The sequence below is a fragment of the Sinocyclocheilus grahami genome, unplaced genomic scaffold (assembly GCF_001515645.1).
Source record: "Sinocyclocheilus grahami isolate Dianchi unplaced genomic scaffold, SAMN03320097.WGS_v1.1 scaffold959.1, whole genome shotgun sequence".
Classification (NCBI taxonomy): Eukaryota; Metazoa; Chordata; class Actinopteri; order Cypriniformes; family Cyprinidae; genus Sinocyclocheilus; species Sinocyclocheilus grahami.
In genome coordinates, this window is record NW_015506138.1 from 365,314 (window position 1) to 380,331 (window position 15,018).

The 15,018-nt window shown below is 36.4% G+C and overlaps 2 protein-coding genes across 2 annotated transcripts in view; both read right to left on the minus strand.

Annotated features, from left to right (window-relative positions):
- Positions 1-796, minus strand: part of LOC107564758 (uncharacterized) — an 11,087-nt gene extending 10,291 nt beyond the window's left edge. Inside the window, exons 1-2 of the mRNA XM_016249910.1 lie at positions 736-796; positions 153-290 (exon numbers count right to left, since the gene is read on the minus strand). Coding sequence (XP_016105396.1) covers positions 153-252 — 100 coding nt within the window. The 5' untranslated portion in view covers positions 253-290; positions 736-796. The remainder of the gene's footprint in view (positions 1-152; positions 291-735) is intronic.
- Positions 797-1,941: 1,145 nt separating this feature from the next.
- Positions 1,942-15,018, minus strand: part of LOC107564759 (ATP-dependent 6-phosphofructokinase, liver type-like) — a 16,079-nt gene continuing 3,002 nt past the window's right edge. Inside the window, exons 2-10 of the mRNA XM_016249911.1 lie at positions 13,113-13,221; positions 12,090-12,177; positions 11,562-11,714; positions 8,688-8,852; positions 7,137-7,198; positions 6,905-7,016; positions 6,681-6,780; positions 3,973-4,078; positions 1,942-2,786 (exon numbers count right to left, since the gene is read on the minus strand). Coding sequence (XP_016105397.1) covers positions 2,639-2,786; positions 3,973-4,078; positions 6,681-6,780; positions 6,905-7,016; positions 7,137-7,198; positions 8,688-8,852; positions 11,562-11,714; positions 12,090-12,177; positions 13,113-13,221 — 1,043 coding nt within the window. The 3' untranslated portion in view covers positions 1,942-2,638. The remainder of the gene's footprint in view (positions 2,787-3,972; positions 4,079-6,680; positions 6,781-6,904; positions 7,017-7,136; positions 7,199-8,687; positions 8,853-11,561; positions 11,715-12,089; positions 12,178-13,112; positions 13,222-15,018) is intronic.

A 15,018-nucleotide genomic window follows, 5' to 3' on the forward strand; every position in this document is an offset into this window, starting at 1 on the left:
CCACACTCTCTCTCTCTCTCTCACACACACACACACACACACTCACACTCTATCTCTCACACACACACACACACACACACAGTTCAGTTTTTAAATTTTGGGAGTCTTCAGCAAATCAGGGTGAGATGAAAGTTTGCATTATGGTATGGTACCTGGTATGAGAGCATCTTTCCTGCAGTCGTACAGCATCCCCAGTTGGAAGGATCTCCCTAGAGCTGCTGTTTCAATCACAGTCACTCCTACTGTAGCCATACTGAACACACAAGAACAGGCAGAAAAAGGCCTGTTTGCTGCAAATGAAGAAGTGTTTAAACAAGTCTTGACATCTGGAGGTTCCACAGTCCTGACAGACAGACCTATTTTAAAAATGTCGTCTGTTTCAGTTTGTCATCAGAATATTGTGCTTACTTTACATATACTTGTTTATATTTAATGTGTTGTCAAATGTGGAAGAACAATTAAATTCCCAGATTGCATTTGCTGATAAATAGTACAGTACAGTAAATAAATTCCACTTCATGTGTGTTGTGGCCAATTAGAATTCATAAACTGAAATGGAGCCAAATCTTTTGGTTCTGACCTTTGTACAACAATATAAACTGCTATAAACAAGTTTGCACTTGTTCTGTTCAGTGTTACTGTAAGAAAGAAACTGTAAACTCAGGTTAGTGTGGGAAAAAGACACTTTACTGTTATCAACTATTCAAATCTTTTATTTTGTCATATTTGTGGCACCTTTAAGCGTGAATCCTGTAGACTGATCACAATGTTCACCTTTCACTCGTCAGGAACCTGTCTGATAAAAACAGAGCCAGAAATGGACTTTTAAATGGATTTAACAACACGTTTATTTGGTTTCAGTCTGGCGTTTATTAGATGTCACAGGTTTGCATAAGTATGTTTTAAAGTTGTTAAAAGAAGGAAATGTTGTAGTTCATTACTTGTAGTTTAATGACACTCTACATATTCAAGAGCAAAATAAATGTTGCATACTCAGGCTGTGTCCGTGAGTTTTCTCCTCTCCTTTGTCTGGTTTACCTTCACTTTCACTTTCTCATGAATGTGTTTAACCAGAGATCTGAGTTTACAGTCAGAGGAGCTTGAACACCAGCATCTAACCAGACACTAAGTTTCTGCGCATGCTCAGAGGAAATAGTTCTATTTTAATTTGATTTTTTTTACAGTTCTAATCTTGAACACCTTCAATTATTTAAGCATCAGTTATCATGCTAGATAAGATTTATTTGTGGAAAGAGTCAATAAATGTATTATTAGTTTATAATTCGCCTCATGGATGGAGAAAATCTTCAGATTGCAGACCCTTGCCTCAGGAAAATATTATTATATTATTATTTCAAATCAAAATATGAGCTTCTGTTATGAAACAGGACATTGATTTCATACATGTCCACTGTAGAGGACACCAGGACTTAAGGCATGTTTATTACACATTTTGGGAGACACAACAAATGAATAGAGAAAAAAATATGTATCAATATTAGATATTATGAAAAATCTTGCTAATTATTACTCCCATTATTGCACTTATTTGTTCATTCTATGTTGCCCCAAAAACACATTAATATGCAAATTAGACAGTTTATAGATGCATTGTATAAAATGGAAAAACTTGTTTATGGCCATTTCACACATTTTGCATGAATAAAAATGGTTTTACATGACAAAATACTCTTTGGCCGATTGGCTGACGAACGTTCTAAGGTGTGTAAATTAATATATATTGTAATACTTAGATTTTTTTAATTACATGTTATATTAAAAGTATTATTTAGATTATTACACTTGTAATCAAATATACATTATTAAATATTTAAAATAAAATAATTTGCTAATATGTTGTCTCTTTATGAATGCATGCTGGTTTACACTTAAAAATTAAACAATATAGTACACACACACACACAATGTTTTTGTTAATCAGCAGAAAATATCTATATTTATTTTGTCAGGTTTAATCACTAAAGCACATCTTAAAAGTTGAGACATGCAAATCTAACATATTCATCTGTAAACATGATATGAGGGTAAAAATTGGCAGCATTTCTACAGGTCAGAGGAGAATACTGAGAAGAGCACAATAATTCAGTCACAATTCAGTAATAATTCAACGGCAGACACTCTAACAAATCAATGATTCTGGAATAAGGAAACAACAGCTAAATAATGACAGAAAAGATTATAATACACAAATAGCCAAAAAACAGTCTGCACAACAGAAAGATGAAAATATTGTGTCCAAAAACCAGAAAATCAACTGCAAGATCATTCAGAAACACATTTCTCTATTTCATCTTTTACACAAACTCCATCCAGCCGCGTCAAACGTGCACAACCGTCGAAATATAAAGAAGCAAATATTATAACAGGCCAGTTGTTAAAAACGAATAAACACAAGACAAAGGCACAGCAGACGGGCTAAAGCACGAGCACAACATCTGTTCTTTAACATTTCAAGATGAATGTAGTTCATAAACACTGATGATCTGTTAATAACGTGTTCTATGCAGCATATAAATGCAGTTATGAGTTTGACGGGATTTATTGGCTCAGAGGTATGCAGGGTTAATGTGGCATGAGGATGAGGATGATGATGAGGATGAAGGGAGTGAGCAGCCGTTCAGAATCCGGTCTCCATGCTCAGTGTGCGGCGCGTCACATGCTCGATCTCTCCGGTCACATACTCGTCAAAACTGGTCTGATATTTGGCCAACATCTTGAGCATGGGCCGCAGATTGAGCCACCACTGCTCTTGTGGCATCCGGTGTCTGCAGAAACACACACACACACACACACACACACGCACATACGCGCACACACGCAGAAAAACGCAGACACAGACAGACAAACACACAAACACGCACACACAGACGCGCTCACACATGCACACACAAACAAACAAACACGCAGACACATGCGCAGAAAAATGCACAGACACAGGCGCGCACACACACACAAACACACGTGCGCACACACACACACACAAATATCATCCACAGATACTAGAACGCAGAGATGCAAACAGGTGAGAAGATTGCACAGATCCACATGGAATTTCTTTGAAAAATATTTGCTTTACATGCTGTTTTGTAGCTACTTTAAGTTTTTATTTGCTTATTTTTTTTATTACCTTATCTGTGACCCTGGAGCACAAAACCAGTCATAAGGGTCAATTTTTTGAAATCGAGATTTATGCATCATCTGAAAGCTGAATAAATAATCTTTCCATTGATGTATGGTTTGTTAGGATATGACAAAATCTGAAAATCTGGAATCTGAGGGTGCAAACAAATCTAAATATTGAGAAAATCATCTTTAAAGTTGTCCAAATGAAGTTCTTAGCAATGCATATTACTAATCAAAAATGAATTTTAGATATATTAACAGTAGGAAATTTACAAAATATCTTCATGGAACATGATCTTTACTTAATATCCTAATGATTTTTGGCATAAAAGAGAAATGTATAATTGTGACTCATACAATGTATTGTTGGCTATTGCTACAAATATACCCCAGCAACTCAACACTGCTTCTGTGCTCCAGGCTCACAAATGTCCAAAAAAACTAATTTTTCTCACACAAAAAAAAGTTAACATCTTGTTGCAACATTTTACAAAATCAAGATTGAATATATTTGGTCTAAATCCCATGTTATAAAAGATGAAGTGCTATGCAGGTTATTCAAGACAATATTAGCTGATTAGACCTAAAATGCATGTTTGCCCTCTCACTCTCTCTCTCTTCTTTACCGTTCACACATCTCAGACCTCAAACACATCAAATATTACCCTTTTAGATGACTAACATTACCCTTTTGAATTAGATGACTAACTTTTTAAGACTAAGAGTCTAAACAGTTTATGCAACCGGCCCCAGTTCTTTATTTACCCTTGCTCCCGGATGACGTTCATTATTCATGAGGTGAGATATATTTAGTCACGTGACTCTTACTCAAAGTCGGTGTGCGCTTTGAGTTCGGTGACGGGACTGAAAGACATCACTTTCTTCTTCATGCCGATCACGCAAGCCGTATCTGGAGCGTTCGCAAACACACGGCCTGCGATTCACAAGCAAACAGATCTTCACTCATCATCACTCATATTAATAATATCGAATCCATTCATTTAAATGCATTTGAAATTAAGGTTTTATCAATAAGGAACGTTTTTCTACTGTTACAGTTATTCAGAAAACATATAATAATAAATATCATCAGGGTTCTAAGATTCATTCTGAAGTGATCCACCAAAAAGAATAGACTCTTTTTTTATTGCTTATGATGAGTAAAACTTGTGAGCATGTGATTGACTATAGAAATGCATACACAAAAAAAAAATCCCTATTTTACCCTTTCATAGTATTTAACATACAGTTCCCTCGATCTGTCGAGCTCTATCACTATCCCGGGTCCCTATAAGGAGAATAATGATTATCGTCCAGTGGCACTTACTTCAGTACTAATGTCTAAAGTCTAGTTATTCAGAAAACATATAATAATAAATATCATCAGGGTTCTAAGATTCATTCTGAAGTGATCCACCAAAAAGAATAGACTCTTTTTTTATTGCTTATGATGAGTAAAACTTGTGAGCATGTGATTGACTATAGAAATGCATACACAAAAAAAAATCCCTATTTTACCCTTTCATAGTATTTAACATACAGTTCCCTCGATCTGTCGAGCTCTATCACTATCCCGGGTCCCTATAAGGAGAATAATGATTATCGTCCAGTGGCACTTACTTCAGTACTAATGAAGTCTTTTGAGAAAATTATGATTAGCTTTGTAAAAACAGAGGTCAGCTTTCAGACCCATTTTGCATAAAGGAGCAATAGAAGTACAGATGATGCTGTTATAGCCATGACACATTTCATAAATAGGCATCTAGAGGATTCTAGCTCGTATGCACGTCTTTTACTTGTAGATTTTAGCTCCGCTTTTAATATGCTGCAGCCGTATCGTTTAATTGTGAGGTTGAATGATTTTAAAGTTCACCCTTTTATTATAAAATGGTACTATTCTTTAACCAATCGCAGACAGCAGGTCAGTGTTAATGGAACACTGTCTGAATCCAGAATTTTGAGCACCGGTGCCCCTCAAGGCTCTGTCAGCTCACCGGTTGTGTTTTGTTGTTGTAGAAGGTGTTATTCTAATAATTACATCATTCAATTCTCAGATGATACTGCAATCTTAGGTTCATTGAAAAAGAACGGGGACTTGTCTGAATATTTTTCAGAGATTGGAAGGTTTGTGAATTGGTGCTAGCTCTGAATGTCAATAAGACAAAGGAGTTGGTGATCACAGGCACAATCAAACCATCATATAATAGCTTAGGTTACAACAAAAGTTGCACTTTTTACGTCGTCTGAGAATTCATGGTGTTGATCAAAAGTTTATGATAATCTTCTATCAGGCAGTCCTTGAGTTTAATCAGGTACTGCATCACAGTCCGGTCTGGTAATCTGAACTAAACTGTTCCGGATGATTCACGTTGCTTGGAAAATGATTGGTGTTAAAGAACAGACATCATTGCAGACTATTTACAAACAGGCCACTTTAAGGCAAGCTAATAAGATTGTCTGAGATCCATCCCATGTCTGAGTTGTTGACCTCTGGGAGGAGGTTTAGAGTTCCTCGTTGCAGATTGAATAGATTTAAAAACTCATTCATTCCTGTGTCTATAAAGCTGTTAAACAGTGGCAGTATGGAGCTGTAATTAAGTGTTTTTGTTGTTGTTTTTTGTATACAGTATCAGGTTTGTTTATGTCTTTATTTATCTATTTGTTTACTTATTGCTGTGTTATTGTTTGTTGCTATTGTCTGTATTTGTTGATAATTGTGTGTTAATTGTGAGTTGACGGCAGCATGCGTGATGGGCCCAAGACAAACTTCCCCACATGTGGGACAATAAAGTTTACCTTACTTTACCTAGTAGTAGATTAATTTTTTTAATACTTCTATTTTAGATTTAACTTCAATCTTTGTCATTTTGTTGTGCTTTTATCATTTATTTATTAGTTCTTTAAAAAACAAAACATTTTAATTTAACTTTAATATTTTTCAGTTTTAGGTTAATAATTTTATTTTGTGCTTATAATTTTTTTTATTAGTTTTCAATACATTTATTTTAAACTTTAGATCTAGTAATTTTGTTATGTGCATTTATCATTTTTATTAATTAAAAAAAAAGTCTAGCTTTCATTTATATATATTTTTCAGTTTTAGTTAATTTATGTGGTTTTATCATTTTTAATAATTTGGAAAAAATTGTGTTATTTCAGTTTTACTTCTAGCAATCTTGTTGTGCGCTTCTATAATTTTTATCTTTTTATATTTCTATTTAACTTTCATTTAAATTTATTTAAGTTTTAGTACTTTTAGAATGCAATTTTAGCATTACAAATTTTTTTTTTATTTAGCTTTAATTTTATATTTATTTCAGTTTTAGCTTTAGTAATTTTTGTGCCTAAACTTGTTTTATATATTAGTTACTTGCCAAGGTAACATTCCTAATTTTTGTTTAAGTTTTGCAAGTTTGTTTTTAATTGAATATTTGCATTTTTTCTATTTAATTTCTGCTTTATTTCAGTTAACAAAAAGGATTTGTAATGGTTTTAGTTGTAGTTGACAGTAACACTGGTGTGAATGTGTGTCTCACCCTGTCTGTATGTGTTGTTCATCTTCTCTGTGAGCCACAGAACTGACTTCACTCCCAGTTTAGTGCCAAAATTCCTGTCGAACGGAGTGGGAACGCCACCCTAAACACACAAAACAACACGAAAACAAGGACTCAAATTCATCAAACCAACAACATGATGATTCCACCGGGAGCGTCTGATTGGTCGGGACGCTGGTCACATGATCACTAGATGGACGTCTCACCTGCTGCAGGTGACCCAGAACATTAACCCTGCAGTCGAAGACGCCTTTGCCCTCGGCGGAGTAGAGATTGTGGATGAAGTCAGTGGTGTAGTGCTTGTGACACTTCTCATTCCTGCAGAGAAGACAAATGAAGACAACTTTCAGTGAATCGCAGCAAAATAAAGGACAGAAGAGAATAATCAAGACTCATTATCACACGCACTGCAGCATCAGGTGTCATGTGATGCTTTACCTCAACACTAGTCCTCTCTGAATATCATTCTTCATTTTCTCCGTCAGATGCTCCACGTTTGTCTGAGAGGAAACCGTGAGAACTGGTTAAAAGCTCTGAATTTCTAAAACATTTGATATACGCTGAACTTGATCAAAACCACTTAAAGCACATTTAAACAGCAATAAAATGACATGAACAAACATAATGAATACAATTCAAACATCTAAAGAATCTGGAAGAGCTTGAGCTGTTTTCATGGGTTAAAATGATAATATACACTACAGGTCAGAAGTTTGGAATAATTATGGTTATTAATTAAGTCTCTTCTGCTCAGCAAGGCTGCATTTATTTGATCAAAAATACTGCAAAATTGTGAAATAATATTGTAATTTAAAACAGCCGTTTTCTATGTGAATATCTGTTAAACTGTAATTTATTTATGTGATCAAAGCGGGATTTTTTAGCATCATTACTCCAGTCTTCAATGTCACATGATCCTTCAGAAATCATTGATTTTTTCTAAAGAAATTAATACTTTTATTAATCTGTGATGCATTAAATTGATCAAAAGTGACGGTAAAAACATTTAGAATGTTACGAAAGTATGTCTATTTCAAATAAATGCTGTTCTTTTGAACTTTCTATTAATCTGTGAATCCTGAAAAATTAAATGCATCACGGCTTCCACAAAAATATTTGGCAGCACAACTGTTTTCAACATTGATAATAATCAGAAATGTTTCTTGAGCATTAAATCAGCATATTAGAATGATTTCTGAAGGATCATGTGACAATGAAGACTGCAGTAATGATGCTGAAAATTCAGCTTTGAGCACAGAAATAAATTACAGTTTAACAGATATTAACATAGAAAATAGCTGTTTTAAATTACAATATTATTTCACAATTTTTACAGTATTTTTGATGCAGCCTTGCTGAGCAGAAGAGACAGGGATTGTGATCTTGCCTCCAGCTCGTGGATGTTGAACGGCTCCTCAAAGATGTAGACGGCGTCTGCTCCCACGGCGATGCCGGTGGTGGTTGCTAGGTAACCACAGTATCCGCCCATGGTCTCCACGATGAAGACGCGGCGTTTGGTTCCAGATGCAGACTGCTTGATTTTATCACAACTCTGAGCAAACAGACAGAGAGAAAGCTGATTTCAGACTAGGGATGTAATGAATACTGGTTTGACGATAAATCATGATAAAATTCCCCACAGTTAGTATTACCATTTCATATTTTAATTATCATTAAAACCGTATTTGATTACTGTCTAGCATAAAGTACAGTTTTCAGTAACAGTCTCAAGAGCGCACAGCAGCAGAGGAGTTTCGTTTTGAGTGAAAACACGGAGGAAAAGCTGGGAGGTTTTAAAAGAGTGCTAAGGGAATTATGAAGACTGCAGTAATGATGCTGAAAATTCAGCTTTGAGCACAGAAATAAATTACAGTTTAACAGATATTAACATAGAAAATAGCTGTTTTAAATTACAATATTATTTCACAATTTTTACAGTATTTTTGATGCAGCCTTGCTGAGCAGAAGAGACAGGGATTGTGATCTTGCCTCCAGCTCGTGGATGTTGAACGGCTCCTCAAAGATGTAGACGGCGTCTGCTCCCACGGCGATGCCGGTGGTGGTTGCTAGGTAACCACAGTATCCGCCCATGGTCTCCACGATGAAGACGCGGCGTTTGGTTCCAGATGCAGACTGCTTGATTTTATCACAACTCTGAGCAAACAGACAGAGAGAAAGCTGATTTCAGACTAGGGATGTAATGAATACTGGTTTGACGATAAATCATGATAAAATTCCCCACAGTTAGTATTACCATTTCATATTTTAATTATCATTAAAACCGTATTTGATTACTGTCTAGCATAAAGTACAGTTTTCAGTAACAGTCTCAAGAGCGCACAGCAGCAGAGGAGTTTCGTTTTGAGTGAAAACACGGAGGAAAAGCTGGGAGGTTTTAAAAGAGTGCTAAGGGAATTATACAAATTAATATATGAATTAATTTTAATTACACTTGAACGAGTTGTGTTCAACCAAGTCTCAACCTTTCTCACACAGAACAACCTCCTGGACAGCAACCAATCTGGCTTCAGAAGTGGACATTCGACCGAGACTGCCTTGCTTTCAGTTGTTGAAGCCCTAAGACTGGCAAGAGCGGCTTCCATATCTTCTATACTTATTTTGCTGGATCCGTCAGCTGCTTTTGATACGGTGAACCACCAGATTCACCTGTCAACCCGATTGGAAAATGGCATCTCAGGAACCGCAGGCCAGTGGTTTGAGTCTTACCTCTCAGATAGGTCCTTCAAGGTATCTTGGAGAGGTGAGGTGTCCAAGTCGCAACATCTAGCTACTGGGGTGCCTCAGGGCTCAGTTCTTGGACCACTTCTCTTCTCGGTCTACGTGGCATCACTAGGTTCTGTCATTCAGAAACATGGCTTTTCATATCACTGCTATGCTGATGACACTCTACTCTACCTCTCATTCCATCGTGATGATCCGACGATAGCTGCTCGCATCTCCGCTTGTCTAACAGACATTTCTTGTTGGAATGACAAACCATCACCTTCAACTCAACCTGGCTAAGACAGAACTGCTTGTGGTTTCAACAAACCCATCACTTTATCAAAATTTCACCATCCAGTTAGGCACATCAACCATAACTCCTTCAAAAACAGCTAGAAACCTTGGAGATGTGATTGATGATAAGCTGGATTTCTATCAAACCTCTACAATTAATCCAAAATGCCGCTGCAAGATTAATCTTTAATAAGCCGAAAAGAACGCATGTCACACCTCTGTTCATCAATTGGCACTGGCTAGCAGTAGCTGCTCGCATTAAATTCAAGGTATTAATGTTTGCCTACAAAACCACCACTGGCTCTGCACCCATTTACCTAAATTCATTACTTCAGAGTTATGTGCCTCTAGAAGCTTGCGTTCTGCAAGTGAACGGCGTATTATTGTTCATCCCAAAGAGGCACAAAATCACTTTCACAGACTTTTTCATTAACTGTTCCCTCCTGGTGGAATGACCTGCCCAAATCAATCCCAGCAGTCCTTAACCATCTTCAAGAAACCACTAAAAACACATCTGTTACACCTTTATTTGACCCTCTAACTCTAGCACATTCTATTCTATTTTAATTCTACTTTATCTTCTTTTTTCTTTTTTTTTAAACAAAACAAAACAAAAAGAAACAAAAGAAAAACACTAGCTTTCTATTTTTTCTATTCTATCTACTTGTTTTTCTTTGTGTGTGTGTGTGTGTGTGTGTGTGTGTGTGTGTATATGTGTGTGTATATTATATATACACACACACACCTTGCTACGTGTACTGTGTTAGGCTAACCGAGACTTGTCATTTGCACTTATACATTGTTGCTCTTTTGTTAGTTTTGACTGCTTCTATTGTCCTCATTTGTAAGTCGCTTTGGATAAAAGCATCTGCTAAACGACTAAATGAAAATGTAAACTAATTCTGGTAGGTTCTGACCGTCTTCAGAACAGATTCAATGGCATTTTGTTTTCATCTTCACTCCATGTAAAACCTAATAAAGTAGTGTTTTAATCACAATGCTGCTTTGTGCAGCAGATTACGGGAAACAGCTGTAATTCTGCTGTTATATCAGAGATCAGAGAGTGGAGTTACAGAGACTTATATTTATATTCAGCTTGTGTGCAGCAGTTTCTGTCTGGCCAAAAAACGGACCGAATTTTCATGCCCTGCTGTAAATTTTGACCGGTTGATGAAAAACAAGCTCATGTGGATTCTACACATTTAAACAATTCAGATAACTTATCTAGAATTATTTATGGAGCAGATAAAATACCTATAATCATTTATTAATCAATTATCATTTTCACTTAATCCTTTTCTTTATTTAAAGGCTGAAATTTGAGGTTTACCTCTTTGTGAAACTTTTTCAAAGTTTTTTTATTTTTTATTTAAACACTTTGAACATGCTATTAGAAAAACTGTTGTCAGTCATGTTGTCATTTAAAGGCACAATATGTAATTTTCGCCGCTGGAGGGCACGTATTCAAAATAAACAAAGAGACAAAGGCATAGTTTGATGACGGCGTGACTGAGTGTGGAATCAAAATATATAACACTGTTCTAGTGGTTTTTGGATATTTTAATAAAAAAAATCTTACATATTGTGCCTTTAATATCTGGACATCATTGGCAATGTTACTGTTTTAGTGTTTATGCAAACAAAGTAATTTTATTTATTGTTTGTTGATTTTAAATATGAAACTTGGTGAAGTGATTTATGTGTTTTTGAAAGCACATTTTAACAATACCGTGATAATACGGATAACGGTGATAATTTAGGACACTATAATCGTGATAAGAAATTTTCATACCGTTACATCCCTATTTTAAACTCAGGACTGACCTGTGATCAGCCGTATCTCACCTCCATGGCGGCGTTCACGGCTGTGTCTGCTCCCAAACTGAAGTCTGTGCCTGGCACGTTGTTGCTGATGGTGGCGGGAACCACACACATAGCGATACACAGTTCATCATAGCGGCCTCGAGCCTCAACCAGCTGCAGAACTCCTTCATACGCCTGCAGGAGACAAACACAGTTATCACACACACACACACACACACAGAGAGAGACAGCCACACACACAGAGACACACACACACACACACACACACACACACACACACACACACTCACTCACAGAGACACACACACTCACAGAGACACACACACTCACTCACAGAGACACACACTCACTCACAGAGACACACACACACTCACTCAGAGACACACACACACTCACTCACAGAGACACACACACACTCACTCACAGAGACACACACACACACACACACACACACACACACACACAAAGACACACACACACAACCACACACACACACACAGAGATACACTCTCTCACACACACACACACACACACACACTCAGTCCGTACCTCAAATCCACCAATCACCAGCAGCGACTGGATGTTGTATTTGCGGATATTGGCCACGATGTTCTCCATGCAGGAGTTGGGAAGAGTTCTGAACAAATATAAAAACACAAATGAATGCATTAATACATTCATAATACATTAATTAAAGCAATTCCAACCATTGAGAAAAGTCTGTTTAAGAGCTGTTTAAAGACAACATTTTACTTTAATATGAAAAATTACAATATATATAATATAATTCAATGAATGAAAAATAAATTTGTTCTAAATAAATAATATTAGTATCATTGATACTATTATAGTTTTTATTAATAGTTTGAATCAGTTTTTATTTTTCTATTTTCATTTACATTTTTGTTAAAGTTTTAGCAATTTTGTTGTGTTGTTGTCATTTTTTGTTTTTTGTTTTTACTTCAGTTTTAGTTATTTGAGTACATCAAGTTAAAAATAAATAAAAATGAGAAATGTTGCCTTGTCAACCACCTGAAATATTTTTTTATTTCAGTTAACATTTATTTTATTCCAAGTAGGTTTTAATTTTAGTTTCACTTAACTATAATAACTCCGTTAATAAACAAATAAAACGCAATGCAAACCATTGAGAAAAGTAAAAAAGAATCATTTAGAAGTAACTATTCTGTGGATCGTAACAGTATTCATTTGAAGCTGCTTCATGTTTTAATGATGAAAAAGTTTCCAGTCAAGAGTATTTGATTTTTTTTAAACTAAAAGTGAAAGTGTAGCATGAAGCAATGGAATCTCAGCCAATCAGAGTGTGTTTGTGTTATTTAATATGCAAATATGGGGAGCGAGAGGGACCAATGAGATTGTACTGTGGGCGGGGCTTATCTGACTGACAGAACAGACACAGAAACCAAGCAACTTATGAAACATCTTGCAGCCTGTGGCTTGTTGTCTGATCAGAACACAAACATCATGGTGGATGAAGTGTTACGTGTTGCTCGAGGCTCAAGATGTTCAGTCTGGTTAAGACACAGAGAGAAAGAGATGCACAGAACTGACCGTTTGGTGCCCAGCAGTGAACCGCCCTGCCCCGTCCATCCAGCCACATCATGCCAGTGAACCTCAGTCACCTGCAGGAGTACAGCAGAGCTCAGAGAAACCTCACACACTTACATTTAGTCATTTAGCAGACGCTTTTATCCAAAGTGACTTACAAATGAGGACAACAGAAGCAATCAAAATCAACAAAACAGCAATAAAATAACATGTAGCAAGGATACATATACAGTATATTATACATACATACCACACACACACACACACACAGGGATTTAAATTAAATTTTTCACTCACCAGCCAATTTGGCTACTAAATTTTTAAGTTACCAGCCATTCATAAATTCTACTAGCCAAAAAAAAAAAAACAGAAATAAACCAACAGCTTGAGGCTGTCTACACTGGACATGACAAAGCTACTGTTGCAAATCATATTGTGTCAGTACTAGGGTTGTGCCCTATTGACAAAAAATAATATCTCTATTTTCTGGGATTTTATCGATAAAGATAATTAGACAATACTTTGCTGTGTTATTGTGCTGATATCTTAAAGGTCCCATATTTTACACATTTCTGGAGATTTATTTGAGGTTTTGATGTCCTTAAGAATATATATTTGCGGTATAAGTACCAAAAACCATCAAATATATTTGTACAGCTCCACTCTCAGGAGCTCTGCTGAGAACAGGTCGATTTTGGCCCGTCTAATTAATATTCATGAGCCTCTCTTCTGATTGGCCTGTTGTGTTCTGAGTGATGCACGGCCAGGCCAACCACAGGTAACTAGGGTCAGCGACGTCACAGCGCTAGCTGGAGGGGAAACTGGAGGCGGCCCACTCAAACCAGCGCAGGTTTGGCTACATGAGGAGCTTAAAATATCATCTTGTTGTGATGCTGGGTGCCAGAATCGGCGTAATACAGCCTCAAATTACAAATTTTTTTAGACACCTCAAATTAGACAACTTTGATGAAAGGTTTTGATCCACATGAAATGTTGACTACTGTATATATAAATAAATAAATAAATATATATATCTTTACGTGAATGAGAGTAGTTGTGAATCACAGGTGTTTTATATATGAGATGAGGACATGACTGCAGCCGAGACCAGCACATCCAGTGCAAGAAGACTTTGACTTTTTAATTGTACTTATTTTATTTATCCGTTATACTGAAGAGACCTTTTTGCTTAGTCTTATTTTGGTTTTAGAAAATGAACATGATTGCTCTCCTCTCAATGTTCTCTGTGCCTTGTCTTGGACTTTTATGTCACTTCCTGTCTGCCGTAGTGTTTGTAGTCAGTTTGTAGTCCGTTTGTTCATTGGTTCCCATTGTTTAGGTGTAAATAGGCCTCTAGTGTTTCTTTAGTTGTTTGTGAGTTGTTGAATGTAATGGTTGTCTGTTTGCTCGTCATTCTGTTCTTTGTTCCCCTTGGTTTATTGCTTGTTCTAGTTTTTCCATTAAATACCTGCACATATATCCTTGGCTCTGCATCTTTGAACCTATATTTAGTAGAAGTCAAATACTTAAGTACTGTTAAAATCAGATACTAGAAGACTTTTACTCAAGTTGTTTTGGAATTGGTGACTGGTGACTTGTAGTGGAGTAATTTTCACTGCAAGGCATCTGTACTTTTTACTCAATTATGGTTTTCATGTTTACTCTTTACACCTCTGTTACACACACACACTCACGCTCACACTCTCACTCTCACGCTCACACTCTCACTCTCACGCTCACACACACACTCTCACTCTCACGCTCACACACACACTCACACTCTCACGCTCACACACACACTCACACTCTCACACACACACACACACACTCACACTCTCTCACACACACACACACTCACTCATATACACACACACTCACTCATATACACACACACACTCACTCATATACA